The sequence below is a fragment of the Chelon labrosus genome (assembly GCF_963514085.1).
Source record: "Chelon labrosus genome assembly, chromosome: 1".
In the NCBI taxonomy this organism is placed as follows: Eukaryota; Metazoa; Chordata; class Actinopteri; order Mugiliformes; family Mugilidae; genus Chelon; species Chelon labrosus.
Window position 1 is genome coordinate 6,739,066 of NC_140337.1, and position 27,208 is coordinate 6,766,273.

Genomic DNA, 27,208 nt, shown 5'->3' on the forward strand with positions numbered 1-27,208 from the left:
TCCCTTGTGCCTCCAAATCAGTTGTGACTCAGAGAATGGACATGGACCTTCTGAGGGTGTCCTGTGGTGTCTGGCAACATAATGTTAGTGGGGGCCTTTGGGTCCTGTGGGTTAAGGGGAGGCGCCTCTGTGGATCATCCCACAGATACATGATCAGTTTGGGATCTAGTGCAGGGGTCTTCAACGTTTTCCAGGCCAAGGACCCCCAATCTGATGGAGAGATGGAGCGGGGACCCCCTACTTATATATATATATTGTATAAAATTGTGTTTTATATTAAACCGGTCCTATAGTATGGCACAGCAGCATAGATCGTTTATTTACATCAAGATGGTTGACTCTGTTGCCGTTTATGATCACTACTATCAGGAAATCGCCCATAAATATATGTTATATAATAGTTAGAGCCTTGATTCTTTTCCCCATAATCCCCAAGCTGTATAACATTTAAAAAGAACTTCATGTGTGTTTAAAAAAAATTGTGGAGGTGAATATAAAAAAATGTCTAATCAATCAAAACATTTTCGCGACCCCCCTGCAGTACCTCCGCGGACCCCCTAGGGGTCGCGGACCCCCTGTTGAAGACCTCTGATCTAGTGAATTTGGAGGCCAGGCCAACACCTTGTGTTGTTCTTTGTGTTTTTTGAGTTGTTTCTTAAACTGTTTTTGTGTGTCTGCTTCTCTCAGGCCATATCCTGAGTGTGAAATAAATACATCCACCCATTTCCTCATCATGTAGCAAACTTGCACCAGAGGTAATAATCAAAACCGCAGTCTATTATTAATGATATATGTTTTCATGAGTGTTATCTGATGCACACATATCCTGACAGCTCTCTGTGCGTGTACACAGTCTGATGACGCTAGTGTCTAAAACTGTGTTCTCATGGCAATACTTGTTGAACATGTAAAAAGGGACTGAACTTCATTCACTCATGTTGGCAAGTTGACTTGTTTCTTCTATCAAAATCACACATCAAAGGTTTCTAACAAGGCTGCTTTACAAATCAGCCCTGACATTAGTCTTTTGTTATAATACAAAAATACAAAAAGTTGAAACCTAAATCCTCCTGCAGTTGTCACAGGGCCATGCTTTAAAGTTTAAAGTTTAAATAATGAGCCTTTCCTACAGATATTGCTACACTTTTTTAAAGTATAGCTTCACATTGTTTTTGAGAGGATATCATATGTGTGAATTGCTATCTGGCATCACTACCTTTTCTTAGGGACCGTTACCATGACAAAAAAGAGGGCGGAGAGAATGGCTATTGTTAGAAAAAGTTTTCTCTGCGTCATTCTCATATAAGCGTCCAAGTAGAAGCCTTCCTGTGACATGGAGCTAAACTGTTTCAGTGCTGGATGTAAGGATGGGACAAACCTTAGCTCTGTGAGCTGGACTGCTGTTAATGTGTTTTCTGAAATTGTTATTTCATAATCAGGTTAAGGTTATTCACTTTCCTGCCATCAGTGTCACTTGAAGCCATGCAAATCTAGCAATGAGTTATACGCTACACTCATCAGCCACAACATTATGACCATGGAAAACAGCACAAGGTGTTGACCTGGCCTCCAAGTTCACTAGATCCCAAACTGATCGAGTATCTGTGGGATGATCCACAGAGGCCCTCCCCTCAACCCATAGGACCCAAAGGCCCCCACTAACAACATGTTTCCAGACTGCACAGGACACCCTCAGAAGGCCCATGTCCATTTTCTGATGAGTCACAACTGTTTTGGAGGCACAAGGGTAGACCTACACAATATTAGGAAGGTGGTTTTAATGTTGTGGCTGATGGATGTAAATAACTGATCTATTAATACTTTTTGTTCTTTTTTAGTTCTCTATTTTTATTGTTGATTTTTGGCTTTTGTTATATTCATGTATGGTTGAATGCCTGTACCATTGCTGCTGCAACGGAGGAATTTCCCAGTTTGGGATTAATAAAGAAACTATCTATCTATCTATCTATCTATCTATCTATCTATCTATCTATCTATATACTGTTCTACATAGAAGCCATGCCTTTATATAGTATAGATATAGTTAAAGTGAACTTGATATTTCTGTTACGTTCTCCTGAACAAACAGTTTCTTGTATTTTCTAAAGTGTGGCCTTTTTTTTAATCATATGCATTCATCAGTAAACGTTTTTATACCGCAGTAAGCTCATTGACCATTTAACTTTTGTCCTCCCTGGTCAAAACTCACCTGGTCTGTTTGGCTGTTTGGGACACATCCTGACCACAGATGGACCCACTGCCATGGTTTTCTCTTTTGTAAGGTAATGAAGCAGACATGCGTCTAAGATAAATCCACATTTAACGGTCATATTCTGCTACTGAGCATCTGACTCTAATTGATGAGGTCTGTTCCTATTTTAAATGTTGTGTCATACATAACGCGTTTCAGTCTTTCGCAAACATCCTTCTATACCATTCCATAAATGTTTATACGTAGGTCGCCTCTGTGTCTTATCGTGATGCTTCTGAGCCTGAAATATATCCTCTGCCCATGTCCTCATCCTGTACTAAACTAGCATCTGAGGTGATGATCAAACCCACACTCTGTTATTAATGATAGACGTTACACACTGAATGATGACACTGTCTAAAATATACTGAACATGTAAAGAAGAGCTTGACTTCCATCTCTTGTGTTGACCAGTTGTTGAAAGACTTGTTTTTTATCACTATAAAAGGTGTAAAATATTTTTCTACACAGCTGACACAAACTCCTATAAACTCCTGACCCAGGGCCAAGACATATAAAGGAGTTATATCCACCATCATATGTTTGAAATGACTATCTAGCATCACTATCTTTGCAGCCACGGTTTCCATGACTCAAGTGTCTGTGATGTGAACACGTCAAAGTAAGGAAGAAAAGCTCTTATACTTAGCTCATATGAAATGTAACTTATTTACTCACACAGCTCTCCCTGAGACTTGCTTGTATGATTTTGAGAGCTACACTGGAAATATTCTTCATAGGCAGAGTGACACAGTGTCAGTGCTGGACGTCAGGGTGCGACACACTTTGCTCTGTGCGCTGCAGTTGTTCTGTGAGTACATCAGAAACTATTTAGATTTTAGATCAAGTGTTCTAACGTTCACATACATCTCTGGCTGTTTTGACAAGCTTGACAGTCTCTGTTTGTTTGATATCTGATGAAGTGTTTCTCTTTATTTCAGTGCTGAACACATTCCTCTACTGTGGAACCGTTCAAGGTGACTACAGTCTTCCTTGTTTGTGTTTTTCATGTCATCAGATGGATTTGCATTTGCAAGACACAGTTTGGACACGCCCTCAGCACGCAGCGCTTACCAAAGTTTTATGGTTGTAATTTGGCAGGAAATCAGAGATGGGATTTAGGGTTCTTTAAAGGGAGTCGAATAGACTAGCTCATTTTTATATTATTTATTTTTTAGAACCCAGCCTGGGGGTAGCTCATTTTATCTGGGAAATAATCACAGAGGAGGAGGAAAGATGAGAATCATTTAAACTTAGGCATCCCACACAGCAAAATCTGTAGTGTTGTTTTTTCAGTGTTAATAATTTTGAGTTGGTGGGTGTTGATTTTGGTGTTGTTTTAACACTTGTAGTGATAAAAAAGCTCTGTGAGCATTGTCAATTAAGCGAGTTAATTGTTTACACCTGTGACTGAGTTACATTCACTCCTGGCGGAGTTGATTTCAACATCCGGTTTGGACGTGCGCAGCGCGCATTTTTCACTCGACGTCGGTTGGAAAAAGGAGAAGGCAAGGCAAGGCAAGGCATTTTTATTTATATAGCGCATTTCATACCAAGAGGCAACTCAATGTGCTTTACATAAAAACAGAACAAATTAGAACACACAGTTAAAAGCAAGAACAAAGAAAAAGAAAAAAGAAAAAAGAAAAAAGAAAAAAGAAAAAGAAAAGTGTATTATATTATACATATATTAAAACGATTAAGAGGACTTACAGTGTAAATCCAAGATTACGATTTAAAATGATTTAAAAGGGCTCAGCCATATGCACATGAAAAAAGAAATGTTTTTAACCTGGATTTAAAAGTGCTTACAGTTGGGGCTGATTTCAGCTCTGCTGGTAGTTTGTTCCATTTGTGTGCAGCGTAACAGCTAAATGCTGCTTCACCGTGTTTGGTTTTAACTCTGTGCTCCACTATCTGACCTGAGTCAGTCGATCTCAGAGCTCGACTGGGTTTATACATTGCTAACATGTCATTCATGTATTCTGGACCTAAACCATTCAGTGATTTGTAAACCAGTAGCAGAACTTTAAAATCTATTCTGTAGCTGACTGGGAGCCAATGTAAAGACTTAAGAACTGGGGTGATATGCTCTGATTTCTTTGTTCTGGTTAAAACTCGAGCTGCAGCGTTCTGGATGAGCTGCAGCTGTTTGATACTTTTTTGGGGGAGTCCAGTCAGAAGACCGTTACAGTAGTCAAGTCTATTGGAAATGAAAGCATGAATCAGCTTCTCCTGATCTGTTTGCGACATGAAGCCCTTAATTCTGGATATGTTCTTAAGTTGATAAAAGGCTGTTTTGGTGATTGATTTGATATGACTGTTAAAGGTCAGATCTGAGTCTATCAGCACACCGGAAAAGAAGACGGAAAAGAAAAAACTTCTGTGGATTGTGTGGATTATATGGCTTAAAGAAGGTAAGAACCGAATATATTTACGTCTACAGGATGTTAATCGCTGTATGAAGTCGTGATAATAACATATCATGGCGTGTAAAGCAACTGAATTGTCATTGAAACTGGTTGAGGCAGGCTATTAATTAAATTCACGTTTGCTAGCAACGAGTGACAGAGTTATTCAGTGGTAACCTATTTATCCGGCCAAATATCAAGTGTTAAGATAAAATTAATGTTTTAAAATGTATTAAGGTGATTTGAGGTGGATTAACTAACGTTAAAGGTGAGTGTCTTGTCAAACGTAAAACTGCGCAATAATGTGGGGAAGGGGTGGTGGCGTCGTCGTCTCTGTTTAATCAGGCCCGGACATCACTCACTCGGCTATCGCTCACACAAACACACAACTAAGTTACACATTATTCGGTATAAATGTTCACACTCACTAAAAATATACCGTTTGAATCAGGCAAGGCGCATGCATCAGGCAGATGAGATGATATTTGGGGCTCTTTGAAGGGAGTCGTATCCAGGGCCTGAAGTTAACTTTTTTGGCCACCAGCCACAGTAGTTTTTTACCTGGCCAAAATTTTTTTGTGCCTAAAATAAAGGTGAACGACTCAGAAAATGCATAAAAATGGTTCTTGTACAGAATACACATTAAAGTGCTGTCTGGTTATTAACCAACTTGGCATCATTTCAAGAAATATCCGCGTCCACACAGGTCCGTTTCAGCACGACCGAAAACGCTACTTCATATTCCAGGCCAATATGTGGCGCTGTTTCAGTTTCAGAAATTCACCAAAAACGGAGGGGAAGAGGCGGAGCATGCGCACAAATCTTGAGCGCTGTTTACAAATCGCCTTTTTTGCTCAGCGTGGTGGCACAGGAGCATGATATTTTGCCCTAGTAACCCTAATAGGCTCAATATCTTCTCCAGCAGGAAAACTAGCATGTAGTCCGCCATTGTTGTTGATGTTGTTACGAGACATCTCGCGGGATGTGGAAGGCTGCTCGGGGGTGTGGCGATGACATCATCGTTTTCTCCGTTTCTGTCTGTCAGAAACGCAAGAGGTGCGTTTGCGAATTTCTCCACCCTGGGACCCGTTTTCAGAAAAGTGCGTTTTAGGGCAATGCGTTTACAGGATACGTGTGGACGAAAGGCCAAAACGATGAAAAACTTCTGCGTTTCTGTGTGGACAGGCCCCTTATTGGCTGCCCGCCAACGTGGCAGGTAGGTTGACGGTTTCACCCGCCAATCACAAAAGTTACCCGCATTTGGCGGGTGGGCGGGTGCCAATTTCATGCCCTGGTCATATCTTATGGCTCTAGCCTATTCTTTCCAAGAGCCCTCTATTTATTGTTTAGGCTACACAGTCAATGTTAAGATGATGAGTAGCCACCAATGGATATTCATGTGGAGACTCTCAAATAAATCAGTTTCCCTAGTTCATAAAGAGCTGTTCAAAAGAATTGAGTCACAGCGGACATCTCGAAATGCCCTGCTCCATTTTGGACGTTAAAACATGTTACACTTCACTAGAGATTCAGTTTGTTTTGCTTGAGTGCTGTTTGTTGCATCAATTTCTCACAGGGACCACGTCCGTCTCAGTCTTAAAAATTAAAACCTGATGAAGTATGTTTAACAGCCACATTTCTCCACTTATTCTACAAGGTGCAGTCTAAAGATGTGGCAATGTTGCTCAAGGTGAAGTACCTGAATACCAAGAAGTACATCCGATTACTGTCAGGGTTCACCTTTTTGGATTTCATTGCTCAAGGTGAGTAGCCATCTTAAAGTTACCTTCACAACAAATAAACACAAGCATTTATGTATTTAGGATGGCTATTTTGGTTTTCATTTTGGGTATCAATTTTACATCTGTTTTCATGGTTATCTTACAGTCAAATACAAGTTTGGGCTTCCTGATGCTACCGAACTTGATGTTTTTGATGAAACCAACACAGTAGTCGAGGAAGACATCTTTTCTGAACTGATAGAGGCCAGTCCGGATTTATGCCTGACAGTACGTGACAGAATTCCTGATGCAGGTAGGTACATTTTTCTGTTTTCCATAAATCAATAATGCTTTATAATCTAACTGTATTCTTTTTTTCATCTTATATTTTAATAGTTATGTAGTTATTTTTTGTTTGTTTTGTTTTGATTCTGATCACATGAAATCTACTAACCCTAACTATCCAGCTCAGACACCGGAGCAAAACATCATTCTTGAGATACAGATTGATCCTGGTCCAAGTCCAACAACACAAGATGGAATTTCAGAGAAAGGTATATAGTATAAAATCAGTTGTAATCAATGTTCAAGGTTTTTCTGCTTCACAAAGTTGAGATGTCATGTCTCTGCCTTGATTACTACAACAAAGTAGATCATCAAAAATTATATTTAAAAGAAAGATCTGTATCTAATTGCAAAAACAGCTTGGTTTGATTTTAAACCAGTGTCTGGGAAACCACCAAATGCTAGATTTCAGGCATGTCACAGTTATGTTATTTCTTTCAGACTTCTCTCCTTTAGATCATTCCACATCAACCTCCCTCACGGATACCGACACATCACTTTCAAGTGACAAAGACCACTCAAGTCGAATAGAACATGGGACTCCCATAGGCAGATGTACATCCAGCCAAGTCATACCCAGGCCTAACACAGAGGTCTCTGAGTCAGAGGCTGCAAAAGAGGTACTGAAGGGCAGCAGATGTAATTTACATTGTTGATCATCATCAAGTGTCATACTAAATCAGCTTCTCATCAGAGTATTTGTGACATTTAAAATTATTAGGTTTCGCTAATAGCTCTGTACTAGGATAAGAAAAAAGATGGCTTCATCACAAATCATATTGCGCTTGCATAATCAGCTAAACAATTGGTTTAGATATTTTTTTTTGCTAAAATTGCTGATCCATTTTTGTGTAAGAAACCTTCCTGATCCAGTGATTTTAACTTTTACTCTTAATCTTGTGGTATATTGTTAAAATGATGTTATCCTGAAACACTGATTTGTACACTGAAAACTTTATTTTCTCTAACACGAATAGATGGTAAAAAATGCCTTGCTTTGCAACCCTGGGGGTGAGGATGTCATCGAAGAGTACAAGGCAGAAAAGTCAGTCACTCACCGCACCCGGAGACAGCTTGTCAACGTATTGGCTAGCCATATGACTGAGAGCCATGGGTGAGTGTAAAGTGAATTGTTAGATTGTAAACATTATAGTAAGAAAGATTATAATGGATTTTCAAAATGTATTGCATTAACATAGCAAGTGGGTGACTGATTTGGAATGTTGTTTCTAAAGGAGGATGCCTTCCCGTAAACATAAGGAGAAGTATGCCCTCGGAATTATCACACTCTTCCCTTCACTAAAGGATCCCTTTTCCCCAAAGGGCTATGTAAGTTGTGTGTTGTATGTAAAAATCATCAGTGGTTTTGGGATTTTAGTTCAAATGATTGCTGATCACAGTTTATCAAAATAGTGTTGACATTCTTACCTTCTTGTATTTGTAAAAAATAACTGACACCACCTAAGTCTAAAAAAATAGTTTAAACTTGAGTTACACTTTCAACTATTGCTACAAAGTTCCACTTTGCTCTGTCTTGCAATCAGAATGAATTCAGTCAATAGGATACTACACATGAATTAAAAAATGGTAAACCTACTTTAAAGTGATTATCCTTTTATTACCGTAATACTGTTACTACTTTTCTTTTTGTAATGATGTTTTATAAATATCTTAACAGGAGCACTTCTATGATGCGGAGAAAGGCACTGGATATTTAGCATGGCGCCTTAAGACTATGTCCAGGAATACAGAAAAAAGACCAGCCAAGACGGCTGCAGTGGCTCAAGGACAAGGACCAAAGCGCAGAAGACTAGCAGCCACTTTGCCTGAGCAAGTTGATGGAGATGCCTGCAGGGAAGCCATATCTTTTCTCATTCACTCTCAGGATGAAGCAAGTGTGTTTCAGAAGATGAAGATGACCTTTCAATATCGCCAAGACCTAGTGCATGACCCACAGAGAACCACAGATGTCTTTAAAACATTTCCACGTTTTTTAGATGTCAAAGGGCTGGTGAGTTGTCCTTTTCATTTATTTACACTTCATGGTTTTTTTGCTTGAATGTAAGTACAATACTCTAACCTTTTTGAATTTTGTGTATTTAGCTGAATCAAGACTTCCTTCTGCTGTTTGGAGCTGAAACATCCTCCAAGATGCTTGAGAAGTGGGACACAACTTTCAGGCCCAAGGTTATCAATGAGGCAAAACACCTGACTCAGTCAGTTGAGCTGTGCCGACTTCTAAAAGCTGCTGAGAAACTGACAGAGAACGATGACACCAGTAAGCTAATTGACATGATTGATTTTTATTTTATTTTTATTCGTGTATTCTAACTTGATACTAATGGCTTGTTTCACCTCATTTTCCTCCTGATAGCCTGGGACAGTGACATGGCTTCTCTGCTGCTCCTTCTCCATCTCCTACCACCCACAGCTGGACGGAAAAGGACCAAGGTAAGCCCCAGTGATGCAGTGGACAAAATGTTGCACTTTCACAAGGTATGCATGTCTTTTTTTAAAAATTTTTTTTTATATCCAATTAGCTGGTATTTTATATGTATTAACTCGATTTGAAATCACTTGGAAAGGCACAGTCAAACAAAAGGACTAGACTGAATGTCTTCACGTTGACACACACACTCTCACTCTCACACACACTTTGTCATGGCTTGTTAATAATTCAACTTTTCTGGTGCACAGATCCAAGTGAGCAGTTGAAAACTTTACAGTGTAAGGTGTTATCTTTCTGTTTTCAGTCATGCTGCAGCTTGGATGAACACCTTCGTGGAAGAGATGGCAGACAACCTTACATCCTTGCTGTTGGTCGAACCAGGAACAGGATTGACACTTTCTACATTGTTGTGGACAAACAGCTCATCCCCTGCCAAGCCACTAGCTCGTTGGGTGCGTTTGATGAACTGTTTAAATCCCACTACGTGTTCAACCTGTCATATGATGAGTACCTGGGCCAGCTCTTCACATTCGTGCAAACAACAGTCTACAATATTGATGTAGCAACAACAAATGAGTCTCCCAGAGTTCGTGAGTTACGTGCTAAAGTCCTCAACTGAAGTACTGAAATGTTTAAGTGTTTCATTTGTCAGGCTGTGCATGATCCCTGCCAGTCCTTGATCTCTCATCTAAGACTTGATCACAGTTTTTATCCTAGCACCAGGTTTAAGTTAGTTTGTGCACAAGATCGTTGTAGGCGTCAGTTTTCAACATATTCCGGTTTCAAAAAACATTTAATTAGTTCTCATGAGAAGGATTCTAGTCAAAGTGGAGATGCAGCAATGCCAGAGTCATTTCAAACTAATTTCCACATGCTCCAAGATACCTCAGAAATTGCTGGAACAAGTGCCATGCAGAACCCAGAGGCTGAGTGTTTTGAGGACATTGGATTAGGTCAAAGAAACAGAGAGAACGCAGAAAATATTTGTGCTTCAATTATTGCTAAACTACAAGGAAGCGGCATAGCAAATAGTGTTGTTTCATCAGTTGTTGGTGATTTGGAAGAACTTGCTAGTGGACTGCACTCTCAGGTTAAGCAGCAAGTACTGTCTGCTGTGCCTAAAGATAATCCTGTAAGAGTTACATTGGAAAAAGATCTGGAGACTTTTGAAAACCCATTTATTAACTTCAATACTGAAAGTAAAAGATGGAATTATTTCAACAAGAAATGGGGTGTTGTGGAGCCAGTCGAAAAATTTCTAGGAATTCGATTTGATACAAGGCGAAATAAACAAACAGGTACTTATGATCAAGTCCCAGTGAACGATACATTCGTTTACATACCAATTTTGGAAACGATAAAATTCATGTGTCGAAATGCTGATATTTGTAAACTGCTAGGGGAAACTTGTGTATCGAGACCTGACAGATACGAAGACTTTTGTGATGGAAGTTATTACAAGACACATACGTTGTTCTCTAAACACCAGAATTCTTTACAAATTCAGTTGTTCTATGACGACTTTGAGACCGCTAACCCACTGGGTTCAAAACGTGGTGTTCACAAAATAGGTGCTCTGTATTTTGTCCTCAGAAATCTGCCACCAAAGTTCAACTCTGCCTTGAAGAATATTCATTTGGTTGCATTGTTTCACACTGAAGATTTGAAAAAATATGGCTTTAATCCTATTCTAGAGCCACTGATTAATGACATCAAAACACTTGAGAGTTGTGGCCTTGATTTGCCATTTTCTGCTGAAAAAGTCCATGGCACCATATGTCAGATAACTGGGGACAACTTAGGTATGCACGCAATTCTGGGATTTACAGAGTCTTTCAATGGACGCTATTTTTGTCGTTTATGTTTGATAGAAAAAGATGATGCCCAGATTGTTTACAATGAGGATGACCCCAAGATAATCTTGCGTGGAAAGGAACTTTTTGAAATGCACTACAATGAGTTGCAGTCAGACCCACAGAAGTTATCTGTGTTTGGTTTAAAAAAGAACTCGAGTCTTAACAGCCTACAGTTCTTTCATGTCATAATTTTTCTTTAGACATTATGCATGACATTCTTGAAGGCGTGGCTCAGTTTGAGCTGAAGTTACTGTTGCAATATCTCTCCGAAAATGTTTTGTCGAAACCTGACCTGTTGTCTAGAATTTATGCCTTTGACTATGGGTATGTGGAGCGCAAAAATCGACCTACAAGGATTAACTTGGACAGTAGTGGCAATAATATAGGGCTCAATTCCATTCAGACCCTTTGTCTTGTAAGAAACATTCCTCTGCTTTTTGGGGACATTGTGCCAGAAGGAAACCAAAACTGGTTTTTGCTGCTGCTTTTACTGCAGATAATTAACATTATATTTTCTCCATCTGTTACACTTGGCATGACTGTACTTCTCAAGCATTTGATAATGGAACATCATGAGTTGTTCAAAGCACTGTATCCTAATAGAAACCTGATCCCGAAACATCACTTTATGATACACTATCCATCTTGTATCCGAAAAATTGGACCACTAATACATATGTGGAGCATGAGATTTGAGGCTGAACATAGGATTTTCAAAAATACTCTTAAAAACTTCAAAAACATCACAAAATCTCTTGCAAAAAAACATCAAATGTCTATTGCATGTCATTGGGAGACATCACATTCAAAATGTATTGAGTATGGACCAATGAAATCTATTAATGTGGACAATGAGGACTATGGAGATGTGTTGGCTCGAGCTTTGCATGTTGAGTCTGTATCGCAAGACATCCATGCAACTAACTGGGTTACAATCAGTGGGACAGAGTACAGGGCAGGACTAATAATTTGCAGTGAGATTGAACATGAAATGCCTGTGTTTTGCAGAATAGAAAAAATTATTGTTGTTGACGGTGTTATCTGCTTTCTTGTAAACAAACTTGTGGTTGACCATTTCAATGAACATTTTCATGCTTATAAAGTATTTGAAAGTAATGACAAAGATGTTGTTAAAGCAGATAGTCTTGTGATTTATAAGCCCTTTGATTTACAAAGTGCTTATGGTGGAGATGAGAGCCAATATATTGTGCCATTATTTTCTTTGTAAATGTTTTAACTTGTGCCTGATCTTATTATTGTGCTAATTCCTATATGGTGCTGGGAAGTTATTCATTTTTTTTGAATAAAAAAATGAAAAAGACATGTATGTACTTATGTTTGATGTTATTACTTGATCATTGTTGCTGGTCACACATTTAAACTTATAACTTTCTGTAGCCTAGCAGGTGACTACAAGAATATTCAGAGTGTGTCCTAAAATAGCACTGTATGTTAAAACTAACACTCATAGTGAAAGGAAATAACACAATTTTAGAGTTAAAAAATACACTTTAATGTGTCATAAAATTAACACTCAGAGTGAAAGGGAATAATACAATTGTGAGTTAAAAGTGCACTTCTGTGGTGTCATAAAACAACACCAAGGGTGTCCAATTTTAACACTATTAAAGAGTTAAAATATTAACACTTTTCAAAGTGTAATTTTAACTCAAAATCCGTGAGAACTATATAAACTCAGAAAAAGTGTTAAAATTAACACTGTGGGAGTTAAATTAACACTCGCGATTTTGCTGTGCACCAATATATATTCTCACCAAAGTGAAAAGTTGTTGTTTATATTTATAGGTTGTTATGCTATTGTGTTACTGGTCCGGGCCCCTTGAGATCAAATTTGGCCCCTGAAATAAAATGAGTTTGACATCCCTACTCTATCCCATCAGACCCCTCCTGTAGGAGGACAGCGCCAACCCCGCTATTGCTAGCATCTACAGCTAACTTAAGGACAGGAGCATGTAACAGGAGACTTTTTGTTCGTTCAAATGGCAACTGACAAACATCAGACGTCACAAAGGCAAAAATTCCCTTTGCCTGCACAGTCACACTGACAAACCACAGTCACTCACTTTAGCCAGGACAGCTCCTATGAACCCCTCTCTTCTGCCATGGTGAGGTAACTTCAGCCAGTCTAGGCGTGAGGCTTTAGTTGCACATGTTCCTTCTCACCAACCTTTTTTTTTGCACAGTATATCGAGCTTCCAAGCTAGACCCAGGAGCAATAAAAACCTATTCTGCCTCATAAGCATGATGTAGTCTAAACCTAATAGTGCTCATATAGTCCAGCCCGTTTTGTTCCATGTTTTCACACAGCCACTTTTCACTCATCAGCAAAAAGAAAAAAGAAAAGAATGTCTCCTAACTGTGACTCGGTTTCCATCATTCATGTTTAAGAGCCATTCAATAGATGCAGTCACAATTCCATAGGAAATGAAATAATTGAAAATGGCACAACAGCAGCAAGTGTGGGCACTGGCATTTATTTCTGTTCTGTGGTTCATGTGCCAGTGTTCTGTGTATGAACATCATGTTCGGTTTGATCAAGCATTTAAGCTACACTTAGAAAACAGGTTTATGTATGTCTGATGACTTTCAGGTGCTCACATTTCCCAAGACACATCAGGTAAACTGCTTGGTTGTAAATTTGTAAGGTAGTTGTATCGGTCATTGGGTCCACTAGCCCACACTAATCAACCTGGCCTGGAAACGCTCCCAGTTTAGGAGCGATGTAGCTGTGAAAGAACCCTAATTGAGTTTCGTGTTGGGTTGCAGACGCTGTGCTCCACCTTGAGCCAAACTGGGCCAATTTATTCACTGGAGAGTCTGTTACCTGCGTGTGTGTCTTAAAGGAGACATATAAGCCTGTCTGGAGCTACAATTTCAGCAGAAGTGGTCAACTGTTGGGTTCCTGTAGCAACACAAAGTCTTGCTCCCTTAAGCCAACAGAAGGCTCCAGTGGCTCATACCAGTGCATCGGTTATAACAACAGTGTTGTCAAAAGGAGTAAAGAGCTCAATATCACTGTGTTAGGTAAGTCACTTGATTGATAATATCTGATCACACAGGAAGAATCACTGCTGCAGTTAACATTACACAACATCATACAACACAGACCTGAAGTGAAGACATATATTCATTCCAACAGTAAAACGCAGACCTGTTCTACCTGTGTCTCCATCATGGCTGAGTCCTGGAGCCTCGGTGACTCTGAGCTGCAGCATGAAGAATCTGTCCACAGAATGGAGGCTCTTCTGGTATAAAGTTATTTCCAGAAAACCAATCAGCAGATACAACTATGAGCCTCTTCCTGGTAGCAGCAATGGGACAGCTTAGAATCCCTTCATTGTTCATGGACAGAAACACACAGCAGGATATGCATGCAGCACTGTAAGAGGAGAGCCAGTGTATTACACTTGGAAGAGCAGACCCAAATTTGTCTGGTCCGGAGGTAAGTTTGTTAGTTGATCTTGGTGCTTTTTCCTACTAGTCTGCACAGTGAACTATAATGTGAAAACAGGCCGTCTGAAGTCACTCATTTATAAAAGTATTCACACACTTTTTATGCAGCACTCTAAACTGAGATCAGATGCATTGTGTTTGTCTATCCATGAAATCTGTCTGGAACTGGATATGAGGTCAACTGTTGAACATGAACAAACTGTGAATACAAACTAAAAATGGCAGGTAAACAGAAGAAGGTATGGAATGAAGAAGAAGGCTGAAATGACAGTTATGACAAGGACAAGTCTAGATTCGCGAGGCGCCTGGTAAAGCTAGCAGCAGATTCCTCTGTCTCAAAGATCAGCCACTGCAGTGAGGCTCAATCAACTATGTCCTCCAATGAAAACACGTTTCTGAGAGAGGAAGTCATTTCCTCTGCTCCGTTACTTATCTCATAATATGTCAGGGCTTGTTTTTTTTTTTTTTTTCAGATTTTCAATCTGCATCAGCATCAGTCACAGTGAGTCCTGACAGAGTGCAGTAGTTCTTGGACGGTGATCTCAGTAAGTTGCGAGGGACACTCTCCTGAGTGGAGGTTGATGAGGTTTACAGAAGGAGGCCACCTGTCAAACTGGCTGGGGGACAATGACTGGATCCACCTGCACAATCCAAAAAGCTACCAACGAAACAGCGGTGTACTGGTGCAGTATGGATCAGGTCAGCTCATCAATGCAGTCAACATCACTGCCACGCGTGAGTGTTTGAAACGTATTGTTGTTTCTAATCTATTAACTGAAGTTAGTCTACACTGAAAGATTTCAGTCAGTATCATATTGTCGGTTGAGGATTCTGGAAAACTAACCCTAACCCTCCATGGTGCCACCATGCTGTCAGTTAGTGAATGTGTGAATGAGACACACTATAAAGTGCTTTGAGAACTCATTACTCCATTTAAAATAATATTTGTTATTAAATGATGCATCACAGCCACGCGTTCTGTGTTGCCAGTTTAAGACTCATACTGTATTTTGTATATACTCAAGCTAAACTCTTACATATTAGCTTTGCTGGGCAGATGCTAAAAAGAAGGTCTGCATCCTCGACTCAAACTTTATCTTAATAATAATAATAATAATACATTTAATTTATAAGCGCCTTTCAAGACACACAAGGACACTTTACAAAACACAAGGACACAAAACAAGACAGAGCAGGAAAAATAAATAAAAAATGGAACAGTGCAGTCACAGGGAGTAAGCTTTCTGGAACAGGTGGGTTTTGAGTCTGGATTTGAAGATAGGGAAAGAGTCGATGTTTCGGATGTCCGGTGGGAGTGAGTTCCAGAGTTGGGGAGCAGAGCAGCTGAAGGCTCTGCTCCCCATGGTACTGAGGCGGGCTGAGGGCACAGAGAGGTGGATAGAGGAGGAGGATCTGAGGGAGCGGGAGGGGGTGACAATGTGGAGGAGATCAGAGAGATAAGGAGGGGCGAGGTTATGTATGGCCTTGAAGGTGTGGAGAAGAATCTTGAAGTCAATCCTGGATTTGACTGGGAGCGAGTGGAGATGCTGGAGTACGGGGGTAATGTGGTGAAACGAAGGGGTTTTGGTGATGATGCGAGCAGCTGAATTCTGGACCATTTGAAGCTTATGGAGGGATTTGTGGGGGAGGCCGAAGAGGAGAGAGTTACAGTAGTCAAGGCGGGAGGTGACAAGGCTGAATGTTCCAAAGTATTATCTTTTGGAGCCCGGTCCAGGTTGTGACTGAGGGAGAAGCTGTTGCTCTTAGCTGCTGTTTGAAGAACAGAACCTCAGACGCCAGAGTTCTTTACTTTCGAGGAGACCACTGCATCCAAAGTGACACCAAACAGGAGCTGCACATCGCTGCAGTTGCAGAGTCAGACGAAGGCTTTACAAATGTGAGTGCTCAGGACAAGTGTCACTGCAGAGTTGGATGGCAGTGACGTGAGACGTGTTCAGTCCAACAAAAACAACATTAGTTCCTAACAGAGGGGTTACAGAATAACTTTCTGTTATTAAGTTCATCTGGCCTTCAGATCTTAGTACTACACACAGAGTCTATCAGCTTGGCATATCTTAACTGGCTCCACTTGGAAGTTATTTAAGAGATTTATGTAGAAAAAGCTGATCTTTCTGGACTATTTTTATAGCAGTTTGTTGGAAGTGGACATTTGTGTCCTTAATGATTTAAGAGGGTAGTAATGAAACTAACGTCTGAGGGTTAAGATTTAATTAAGATTGATTCTTATTGGTTACTGGTTCCACTTGTGATATCTTTGTCATGGTTATTTTCTATCATGACTTTACTACCTGCAGCGTCCAGGTCTGGACGCCCTCATGTTCCTGTGATCATTGGGTTGGTTTGTGGAATAATACTGTTTATTCTCCTGCTGCTGTTGTGTTGCTACAGCAGGTCAAAAGGTGAGACTATTTTAAATCTGATTACTTGAATCAATGATTATTTGAATCAGTGAATTACAATGTCACTTTCCAAAGCAAGACCATTAAACAGCAATACTACTTTATTTACAGTATTTATATTAGATGTTTGACTTAACTTCTTTAAGGAACATGTATCAAAATCAACTAATCACTTAGTTTAAATGAGCCTCAATCTAATAGTCAATACATTAGGTGGACATAGGTGGCTTTTAGATTTGGAAAAAAAGGAACCAGTGTTGAAATTTAAAGGCCAGTGACTCCACCGTCACTCAAGCCTGTGAGAAAACTATCCTCACTTGATGGTATGTGTTATGACCTGGTGGGAGGGTTGTAACATAAAGTGGAGACAAAAATAAAAGTTTATTCTATGAATTTGAGTAACACACTAACAAATGACAAAAAGGCCTGATGAGTTTCTGCAGCTGAAGAGTCTCCCTGGACCTTTGCAGTCCTTTAGGTGAAGGTAATTCAGCCCATGCACTGGACAAATGCACTTGCACTGCTTCTGGAAGGCCACTAGGGGGCAGGAAGGTATAACAGTATGCTTTAAGGTGGCGCTGTCTGTGCTGGGACAGCTGGGATAGGCTCCAGCAGACCCCCACGACCCTTAACAGGACTAAAGCGGGGATAGAAGATGAATGAATGAATGAATGTCTGTGCTGGACAAGTCTCTATCATATGGAGGTCCACTGTGTCCTCTGGTTTTCTGTCAAATCTACCTTCAAAAAATGCAAATATCTTCAAACTGGAGGCTTTAAAGTGATTCTGTACAAACTATGGATGATGTCACACAGTCTAGGGCAAAAAAATCAGAAAACTGATCATTAAGCAGCAGCCAGAGATTTAAGATGATTATGAAGAATTAATGAATCTCAGGATATCACAAACTCTTTGACTGACCTAAACATATTTCATGTGTTCATTTGTGTCTAACAGGACAGAACAATGAACCAGGGATGAGTCCTGTTTACTCTGATGTGATCATTGAATCACCTGCAGGTACGAGGTCAAGCACATCTCTTTTTCCCATTTTTTTTCCCTCCTGGATTTTAATTTCTGAAATATCTCTACTCTGTCTGCTCATGGCCGTTCTAATAATAAAGTCTGGCTTCTGTTTTAGGCAACAATCTGATGTACGCGCAGGTTAATCTCTACAACAAAGACCAGGCCAAGAAAGATGAATTATCTAAAGCCAGCCTGAACGACAAATGTCATGTTTTAGCTTCTTAGATCAAAACTATGCATGAAGAATTTTAAATGAATCATCTCTCCATTCACAGGAAAAACATCTCCTGCTTTCATGGACGAAACAGTTTATTCTGAAGTCAAACTATAGGAATAGCTCTTGGTAATTAATTCTGTGAAAGTGTCCATAGCTATCAGCAATTATCTTTGAAATAACCCTTTATTTCAGTTTTCTCTTACATTTCATTTGTAATGGTTTTTTATTTCAATGTTTCAAAAATACTCATAATTTACAGATTTCAAGTCACATGGAGATCACATAGAGACAAACTCATAAGAAAACAAAGGAAAGTTTTACCACTTGCACAAACAAAAACAGTAACAGATTCAGTATATCCAGTAAATTGTTCATTTGCCACTTCTACTGTATAATATGAAGCCTACTGTGTAGTCATACAGTCACAGATTGTTGTTCCTGTGTCTCCTCTAGACTCACTAACACACAAACGTATGGCGAACAGTATGCAAACATACATATATTGTTCATTAGCTCCTGATGTAAATTAAACAAATCACTATTGTGTCACTTTCAGTTGTACCGACAACATGCACACTGGCCTGGCATTGCAGAGTTGTGGCTAACATCCATGGATTCATGTAATTTACCAATGTACAACATCCAGTTTGTAAAAATAAACTGTCACAATTCCAATGTCAGGATTGTTGTTCATGCATTTAAACACAGACTTCCTTCTCATGATCCTGATGGGTACATCAGCAACAAACAGAGATAAGTAAACGGGGAAAAAGAATCTAACCAAAAAGATTTCACATGTAAACTGACTAGTAATCAGTTTATCATGAATTCAACCTTAACTACAAACACTGAAGTGTCTGTACAAGTTACTCATTCATGTTGGTGACAGCAAACCGACCAATGATTCCGTTTGTAAAAGTTCAAGATCTGTTCAAATATATGAGTAATTAAAAAGTTGAATATTTTGACAATGTCAACAAACTAATGTGACTGCACTGTTACATTTTACATTTTATATTTTGTGTTCTCACTCCTCTTATTAAGACTTTGGAGCTGGTGAAGAGATGCAACGTTACTGTACACAGAGGCTGGTTCACCTGAAATGAAAATAAATATGTTTCGATCAGTCGCTGATAATAATCTAATGTCTGACAGCTCCACATGAATCAAAGTTTATACTGTACCACTTCCTGTGTTTCCAGATCCTCTGACGTATTCATAGACAGAGACATCAGCTACAGGTCAGAGAAAATCAAGACGACATCCAATGAGTCACTTCAGCTTTTTAAAAAATAAAACTCAAACTGGCTTTGAGAAATAGTTGAGAGATTAATAGAGAGAATAACAGATAGAAGCTCTACTTTTGTGTTGATGGAGTTTATAGTCTTTGTAATGCCGTCACTATTCCTGTCAGACTATGCAGAATGGTTAGGGCAGGCCTGCAAATGTCACTCATTCAGAATCATAATTGTCCATTCAGCTTATTTCTGACTTTATTGAAAGTGGGGATATTTGTGCTACAGCTGAATGACAATATTCCTGTCAGAAGGCTGCACAGAAAGAGAGACCTAGGATCAGTACGACAAGGTATCTGCAAAAAAGCCCTAAGTAATCCAATATTATATGTACAGAGTTTCAACTGAGCCAATCTGTGGCAATAAGAATGAATAACATTTTAGTGGGACGTTCCTATATTTCATGGTATATGATTACACTGCAGAACTTCTGAGGTTTTTGGCTATACTATTCTTGCTCAACAGTGGAACCATTTCAAACATTTTCAACCCTATATTTACTCTCAAATCATTCATCATAACTATGGATTCACTGCACGTACCAATACTTACATTAGCAGCAGTATTAAAGGGGAACTACTGTTTTTTACAACCTGGACCTTATTTCTAGGATAAAATACCATCGTTTACTCACCAATATCAATCCACAGACCCCGGATGATGATAACAGGTAACTCCGGACTCAACGGGGAACAGCACTAGCGTATCATAACAAAGTATTGGTGAAATGAACGAGTTTCGCGGCAGATAATGCGTTATTTAGAGGCTGCGTTGCGGTGCCCTGATCACTCTCGTTAAATGGAGGTACGCTGATCTATCTCCTGAACGAGTACAAATGAAACAAAGGTTATATTGGTGGATAAACGATGGTATTTTATGCTAGAAATAAGGTCCAGGTTGTAAAAAAACAGTAGTTCCCCTTTAATGTGTATGACAGTCCTATACAAAATATTTCAGGTCGTAAAAAACTTCTCTGAAAGCAACAAATTCATTCAAGTGTTGTTCAAGTATATAAGTAATTAAAAATCTGATCATTATAAATTATTATTTATATAGTACTCGCTCCTCTTATGAAGCTGGTGAAGAGATGCAATGCTACTGTACTCAGTGGCCAATTCAACTGAAATGAAAATAAATATGTTTAGATCATGTCTGACAGCTCCACATGAATCAAAGTTTATACTGTACCACTTCCTGTTTTTCCAGATCCTCTGACGTATTCATAGACAGAGACATCACCTGCAGGTCAGAGAAAATCAAGACAACATCAAATGAGTCACTTCAGTTTTTCTTTTTCTTTTTTTTTTTTTTAAATAAAAAAATAAAACTCAAACTGGGTTCGAGAAATAGTTCAGAGGTGAGAATAATCAAGCAGGAATAGCACTAGCGTATCATAACAAAATATTGGTGAAATGAACTAGTTTCGTGGCAGATAATTTGCTATTTAGAGGCTGTGTTTCGGTGCCCCAATCACTCCCGCTATATGGATATACCCGGCGCTCCACTGGAGCCAAATATCTTCCGAAAGACTCCAAATAACACCAGAGTTATATTGGTGAGTAAACGATCGTATTTTATGCCAGAAATAAGGTCCAGGTTGTAAAAAACGGTAGTTTCCCTTTAACTGCAATGTGATTACACTGTTACATCCAATGCCACCAGTAATAGAAATTATTCACTTCGGCTGTTTTTAAGTCAAAGAAATAGTTGTAAAATAATAATTAAAAAGACTGACCATGGTGTGTAGCAGAGCCTTGACTGATGTTCAGAGACTGAGTGGGACTAAAACATAATTTAATAAGGATCATGTAAATTGATTAATTTAATTGTTATTAAGATCAAAATTAGACAAGAGTGTTGTACCAACCAGATACTGCATGGACCTGTAAAAGAGACAATATGACACTCATATTTGTGCATTGTTCATCACGTCATGTCACAGCATCGGAATCTTTTAGTGATTTCAGGTGAATTATCAAAAAGGGCTCACCCTTTATTTTTCTGCAGCAACACAGCACTAACAACAGCAGCAGCAGGAGAATAATCAGGAGAATTCCACAAACCAGCCAAATAATAAATGGAACACTGCTTTCAGGCTCAGAATCTGTAACTATTAATGAACAAAATGAATGTACATCACACATGCCAAAATGCCTTTACAAAATCACATCAAACAGTGGTTTTGAAGATTTCCATTATTTCTGAATGAAAGAGGTTAGAACTATGGTAAGTAGTAGGCAGCATGACGAAAACAGATTACAGACAAACACAGAGACACTCAGTAAGCTGGAGTCTTTTGTATTGATCTGGTTGGTCAGCAATAATTTGCTAATGGAAACATATACCAAAAACCAAACTACAAAAATGTATATTGAGCAAATATTGAACATATTAAATATAATCTTTCTAAACAAATATGTCCTTGAACACTGACCATCATATAGGTTATCTGTCCCTGCATAGGTCACAGGACTAGAGAAAGTTCATAGTCATGAGCTGGTTTTCATTTTACAGTCTTTCACAACAAAACAGCAAATCCAAATATTGGACTTGTCATAGAAAATCTTGAACAGAGAGACTGAATTCAGAATTTTAATGATACAAAAGCAAAGCATTTATCATAAACAAAGCATTTATAGCCATTATAACATCACACACAGTTCCACAGAAAGTTTGTGGTATTTCCAAAGCCAACTAATTTCTCTTCACCATTGTTAACAACTTATTAGTTATTATTCCCACATTTCAGGTGTTGTGACCTTTGTAAAAACTTTCATCCAAAACTGTATCACACTTCGAAAGAAGAAACACAAATAAAATCAAACTCACATGTTACAGCCATCCAACTCTGTGGTGATTGTTTTCCTGAGGACTGACACTTGTAGAAGCCTTCATGTGTCTTTGACACTGCAGAGATATTCAGCTCCCCTCTGGTATCATTTTGGATGAGTTTGTCATTTTGATAGAAAAACACATTAGAAAGAACATTTTGTGTCTTCAACTTGCAGCCAAGAGTAACAGAATCTCCCTCAGTCACAGGATGGACAGGGCTCACCAGGATGATACCACCAGCTGGAAAACAGTCAGAAGATTTTCATACAGGGTTAAAATTACAACTGTAGACACTAGTCGACTTTACTGCTGTGCTGTGTACAGTATGTGTATACATACAAACTAGGGGTTGTACCAACTAGTCATTTGCCATTAGTGATTAGATGTTTAGCTGCTATACATTTCAAAGATATACAGTTTTTATATATATATATATATATACAGCAGAGGTTGCACTAGACTTTTTCATTGTCTGTCAATTTGACTGACAGGGTCATAAAAATCTTGTCATAATCTATTTTTACCCATTGTTTGTTTTAAAATGCTAACAATGACATATACAATAGAATTTAATTTTCATTAATTTTTAATTAATAATCAGTAGCGATGGAAAAAAAGATTCGGCTCATATAATACCGGTTACATTATCCTATCTTACAACACGCTGTGACGTACTATTAAATTATTATTGGCGGTGCCGATATAGGCTATATTTACAGAGCACAGTATTGATGAACTCATGTGTTCATGTTTAGTTCTGTTGTGTTCTATTAGTTGACAATGTTAGCCAGAGAAGACCGATGGTTTGAAAGAGGAGTAAAGGAGTAAAGGAAGCCATCTATGTCAGACTGGAAAAACCTTCTCTAAACAGAGGAGGTGGACTGAGATTTAATCTGCCATCTATTTACAATACAGTTTTAACTTCTGTCCCCAAGAAGTTTCAATCTCATTCACACCTTGACACTGGAGCCTCTGATGGACAAGAGTCGGTAGAGGGTAGAGGACAGGGACAAAACAGTCCCCCCTGAACAACAGGTAAGTACAGGTAAGTTAATGGAAATTAGCTGCACCAGTTTCTGGTTATTAGCATAACTAGCAAGTTTTTCAGGAGGAGTTCCTATTTAAACCTCAGACTTCCCACCAGTCCCCTAGAACTGAAGAAGCTACTCGGATGAGTGTTGAAACGTCTTCTCTAAAAATCTACAAGTCCAGTTGCCTTTTTTGAACCTTTGTTGGATATACCATGACCTGGATGACTGAGAACCTTCACAGACATAGTGTGTCTTTTGTCCAGTTAAAGCGAGAGATGGAAGTTATCATAGAGCTGAGAGTTTGTCGAGCGAAAACCGCATATTAATGTCAGACTGACAGTGTTTTATACATTATTTGTAACATTTATTTATTTACTTTTACACCAGTTATTAATGGGTATTGGCTTTTTATTGGATAGATAGAGTCTACACGCTAAAATAGTAATATTTAAAATAGTTCAAATACATTAAATAATATGACTATTACTCACTCTGTCCAGTGATGTTGACTGCGTTGCTGAAAGCTGATCCAGACTCACACCAGTACACTGCAGTACTGTACCCTAACCTATTAACATTACATGTTGATCCAGTCATTGTCCCCCAGATAGAACAGTGTGACAGCAAGCCATCATCAGTAAACCTCCTCACTCTCCACTCAGTAGAGTTTCCCTCACAGCTCAGAGAGACAGAGTCAGAGGTGAAGTGCTGCACTCTGTCAGGATTCACTGAGAGAGACGCTGCTGAATGGAAATCTGACAAATTCTGGACATCTGTAAAAGAAATTTCAAATAGAGACCTTTATACACTTGACAGTTTGTCCAGATGCTTGTGAAAGAAAAGGTCATTGATCTATTTCTTCCTCGTTTTTATGACATGTTTGTCCCAGAACTAAAACATAAAGACTGACCTCCAGACCAGACAAACTGAAGATCACTGTAATCAGTGTAAAACACTGGGTCTCCTCTTCCAGCTCTACACACATATCCTGCTGTTTGTGTCTGTCCATCAATGATGTAGGAATCTTGTGTAGTTCCTTTTACGCTACCAGGAAGCAGCTCATAGTTGTAAGATGGATACTTGTGTGATAGATCAGGAACAGCTTTATACCAGTAAAACCTCCATCCTGCAGATGGATGTTCAACCTCACAGCTCAGAGTTACTGAGGCTCCAGGACTCAGCCATGATGGAGACACAGAGACGACAGGTTGGGGTTGATCTGTTGGAAAGAGATTATCTCAGACTGAAGCATTTTACTGTGTTGATAGTACATTAAAGTCAAATATGGTACAATATCCTAAATCAATGTCTTTCTGCTGTAAATATGCAATAGATAGTATATTTACTATTCAGCTAAGTAGCAGTCTCTATAATGTGACTTGAAACTACCTTAATATTTCACTTAATATATTAAAACCTACAGTGAATGGATAAACACCAAAAACAGGCTTGGACTAATTTAAAAGAAATAGAAACTTTGCAGATCCAAATGGTTAAATCTCATATATTTGTAAACCAGGTGTTCAAATTACAGATGAAACCCAAATGTGTTGTTGAAGACTTGCATAGGTTCTTTGCAGCAGAACAAGACTACAAAGTTCTTTTCTTGTGACATCCCTCCATCCGATTTCACTGAAGCTGAAGTTGGATCAAGACAGCAAGAGGTTAGGCATGGTATTCCAAACACCCGTCTCCCTAACAACATCATCTAGTTCTTTATGATGGGTTTTGAGGCACCCTTTTGCAAAATCAGATATATAAACCTCCTACAGAAGGCAATCTCACCAAATGCACCTCAATTTGTAGAGGCAAATAATTTTGCCCACTTGTATCCATAATGCAGTTTTTTCAGTCACAAAGCAAAGAACAGGTGTGAATTGGTATGTAAATCAGCTGGTAAATCACTTTGCCTTACGGCCAACTCCCTTATCACCACAGTGGTTACTTCTGGTTATACAAGGACCGGATAGGTTCTAGTAGCCCAGTGCCCTCTACTCCCTCAGTACTCCAAAGATTTCTCTGGGGCCCATGTTCAGAAGCAATCTCGAAGTCCAAAAAATATAGTGACTGGATTGTCTAAGTCTCATGATCTTCTAAGCAACTCTGCAAGGAAGAAATCCATGTAGCAGTTCTCCTCCCTTGCTGAACACATTCTAAGTCAAATCCTGCTTTCCATTCCTGAGGTGTTGGATGGTTTGCAAGAACCTCCTTGATGCCAGTCTAAAGTCCTCTCCATAATCTCCCAAAAATCCTCCAACAGTTTTTGCTACTGTGACCATCCAAGTTGGTACTGTCCTCCCAGAACCCAGTACCAATTTAAACACAGATATCCAACAACAAAACACCACTGATTGGGAAAGCTGTTCTTCCCAAGCTAAGTTTCTCCATCATTCCCCACATGGACAGTGATGTTCCCCAGCAAAACTATGGAGAACATACAGTGAATACAAGAAGAAATACTCCGAGCTGTCATTTAGCAGTCAGAGATTTCCTCTGAATGGACAGTTGCATAAAAACTCCCTTTCTCAACAAGGACTCCAACATGGCAACTCTCAATCAGGGACTTGTGAGTGCAATGTTTTATTTAACGAATTGGTTCTGTCTAGGCTATGCATATTGCTAGGCTATGTTCATGTGTTAATCCCTGAATATTCCCTTGAATATTTTCAGCAGATCTCATCATACTGTAGGAGCCAATGTTTTTAATAGCTGGTGTCAACTCAGACAGATTACACGAAAAGATGATTTTCTGTTACATCAGAATGTATTCCTTTGTTTCATATGGATTAAGTGACTTAAAGTTGACTAAAAGTTTACCTAATTATAATAATCACAGAGTAGTTTTGCAGGGAAATAATATTAAAATTACAATTTGGAACCTTGAACACACAACAAACATGACTTACCAGATACTGACAATGTGATGGATTTACTCCACTCTGTTGAAGAATATGAGTCATCTCTGTGTCTACTCTTACACATGTAGTCTCCACTGCTGGACTCAGAAGCAGTGAAAGTCCAGTATTTATTGTTTGTCCAGTGTATAGATGACCTGGGTGCTCTCCATTCATACTTCCACTCAGTGTCTTCACCTCCCTGGACCTCACATGTCAGAGCGATCTTCTCACCACAGAAAACATGAGGCCAGTTTGGATGTTGTTTTGCAACAACATTGTTGGAAACTGTTTCCACCGGATACAAACAGAAAAATTGTAGTGATTTTATGACTTATTCTAATGATAATCATAAATATCTAAAACCAGTCACTAAACTTACAGGTTATCTCAATGGTGACATCTTCACTAATATCACAGTAATAAACTGGTTCTCCTCTTCCTCCTCTGCACCTGTAGATTCCTCCTTGTGATACACTGATAACTCTGTTTTCTCCATCATTTGTTCTGACTTGAACATCAGAGGATCCTGGGGTACTTTTGAACCACTCATATTTCCATCCAGCAGAGGTCTCCTCAGAGCAGGTCAGTGTCACTCCGCCTCCTACTGGTATGGTTGTTGGTCCTGCTGTCAGTGTGGCCCTGGGTCTATCTGTTGTCATAAAAAAAGGTTAAGTGTAAGTTTAGTCTTAATATGTTTATGTCTCCAGAACAGCATTGTTTTACTGTCAGTATGTTTGGCAGCTGTTTATTTACCCATTGCATTATACTAACAGTTGCCCTCCTTAAGAAAACTGGTAGGTTCAGCCACAGAAAACACAAAAGTATACTTAGTAATTTTGTAATTACAGTGTCTGTGACCTTTCAAGATACCACTCCTCTACTGTACCATAAAGTTAAAAAACACAGATAGATCTGATTAAATCAAGTAGAAATAGCACATGGGCAGGGCTCATAAATAGTATTCATCTGTTGTATACGTGGCC

At 39.1% G+C, this 27,208-nt stretch overlaps 2 protein-coding genes across 3 annotated transcripts in view; one reads left to right on the forward strand and one right to left on the reverse strand.

The window, feature by feature from the left end:
* Window positions 1-26,986, reverse strand: part of LOC311486542 (Fc receptor-like protein 5) — a gene marked incomplete at its 3' end in the record, with an annotated part of 59,391 nt that extends 32,405 nt beyond the window's left edge. Inside the window, exons 1-2 of the mRNA XM_084542421.1 lie at window positions 26,605-26,986; window positions 26,235-26,510 (exon numbers count right to left, since the gene is read on the reverse strand). Of these exons, the coding sequence (XP_084398547.1) occupies window positions 26,235-26,510; window positions 26,605-26,884 (556 nt within the window). The 5' untranslated portion in view covers window positions 26,885-26,986. The remainder of the gene's footprint in view (window positions 1-26,234; window positions 26,511-26,604) is intronic.
* LOC311485386 (uncharacterized protein) lies at window positions 7,748-12,666 on the forward strand. 2 transcript variants are annotated; one of them, XM_084540753.1, is made up of 5 exons: window positions 7,748-7,842; window positions 7,964-8,057; window positions 8,832-9,006; window positions 9,103-9,179; window positions 9,482-12,666. In XM_084540753.1, the coding sequence occupies exons 1-5, from the start codon at window positions 7,826-7,828 to the stop codon at window positions 9,794-9,796; spliced, it is 678 nt and encodes a 225-aa protein (XP_084396879.1). In that variant the 5' UTR covers window positions 7,748-7,825; the 3' UTR covers window positions 9,797-12,666. The 2 variants fall into 2 exon arrangements, with proteins under 2 accessions (XP_084396879.1, XP_084396878.1); XM_084540752.1 differs by lacking the exons at window positions 7,748-7,842; window positions 7,964-8,057 and adding an exon at window positions 8,437-8,739.
* Window positions 26,987-27,208: the final 222 nt, after the last annotated feature.

What these genes read in the sequence shown, in the direction of transcription:
- LOC311485386 (XM_084540752.1), top strand. Translation starts at nt 8,464, where the DNA reads ATGTCCAGGAATACAGAAAAAAGACCAGCCAAGACGGCTGCAGTGGCT. An exon ending in GACAGAGAACGATGACACCA is followed by an intron (nt 9,007 to 9,102) that starts GTAAGCTAATTG and finishes TCCTCCTGATAG; the next exon opens with CCTGGGACAGTGACATGGCT. An exon ending in CTGGACGGAAAAGGACCAAG is followed by an intron (nt 9,180 to 9,481) that starts GTAAGCCCCAGT and finishes TTCTGTTTTCAG; the next exon opens with TCATGCTGCAGCTTGGATGA.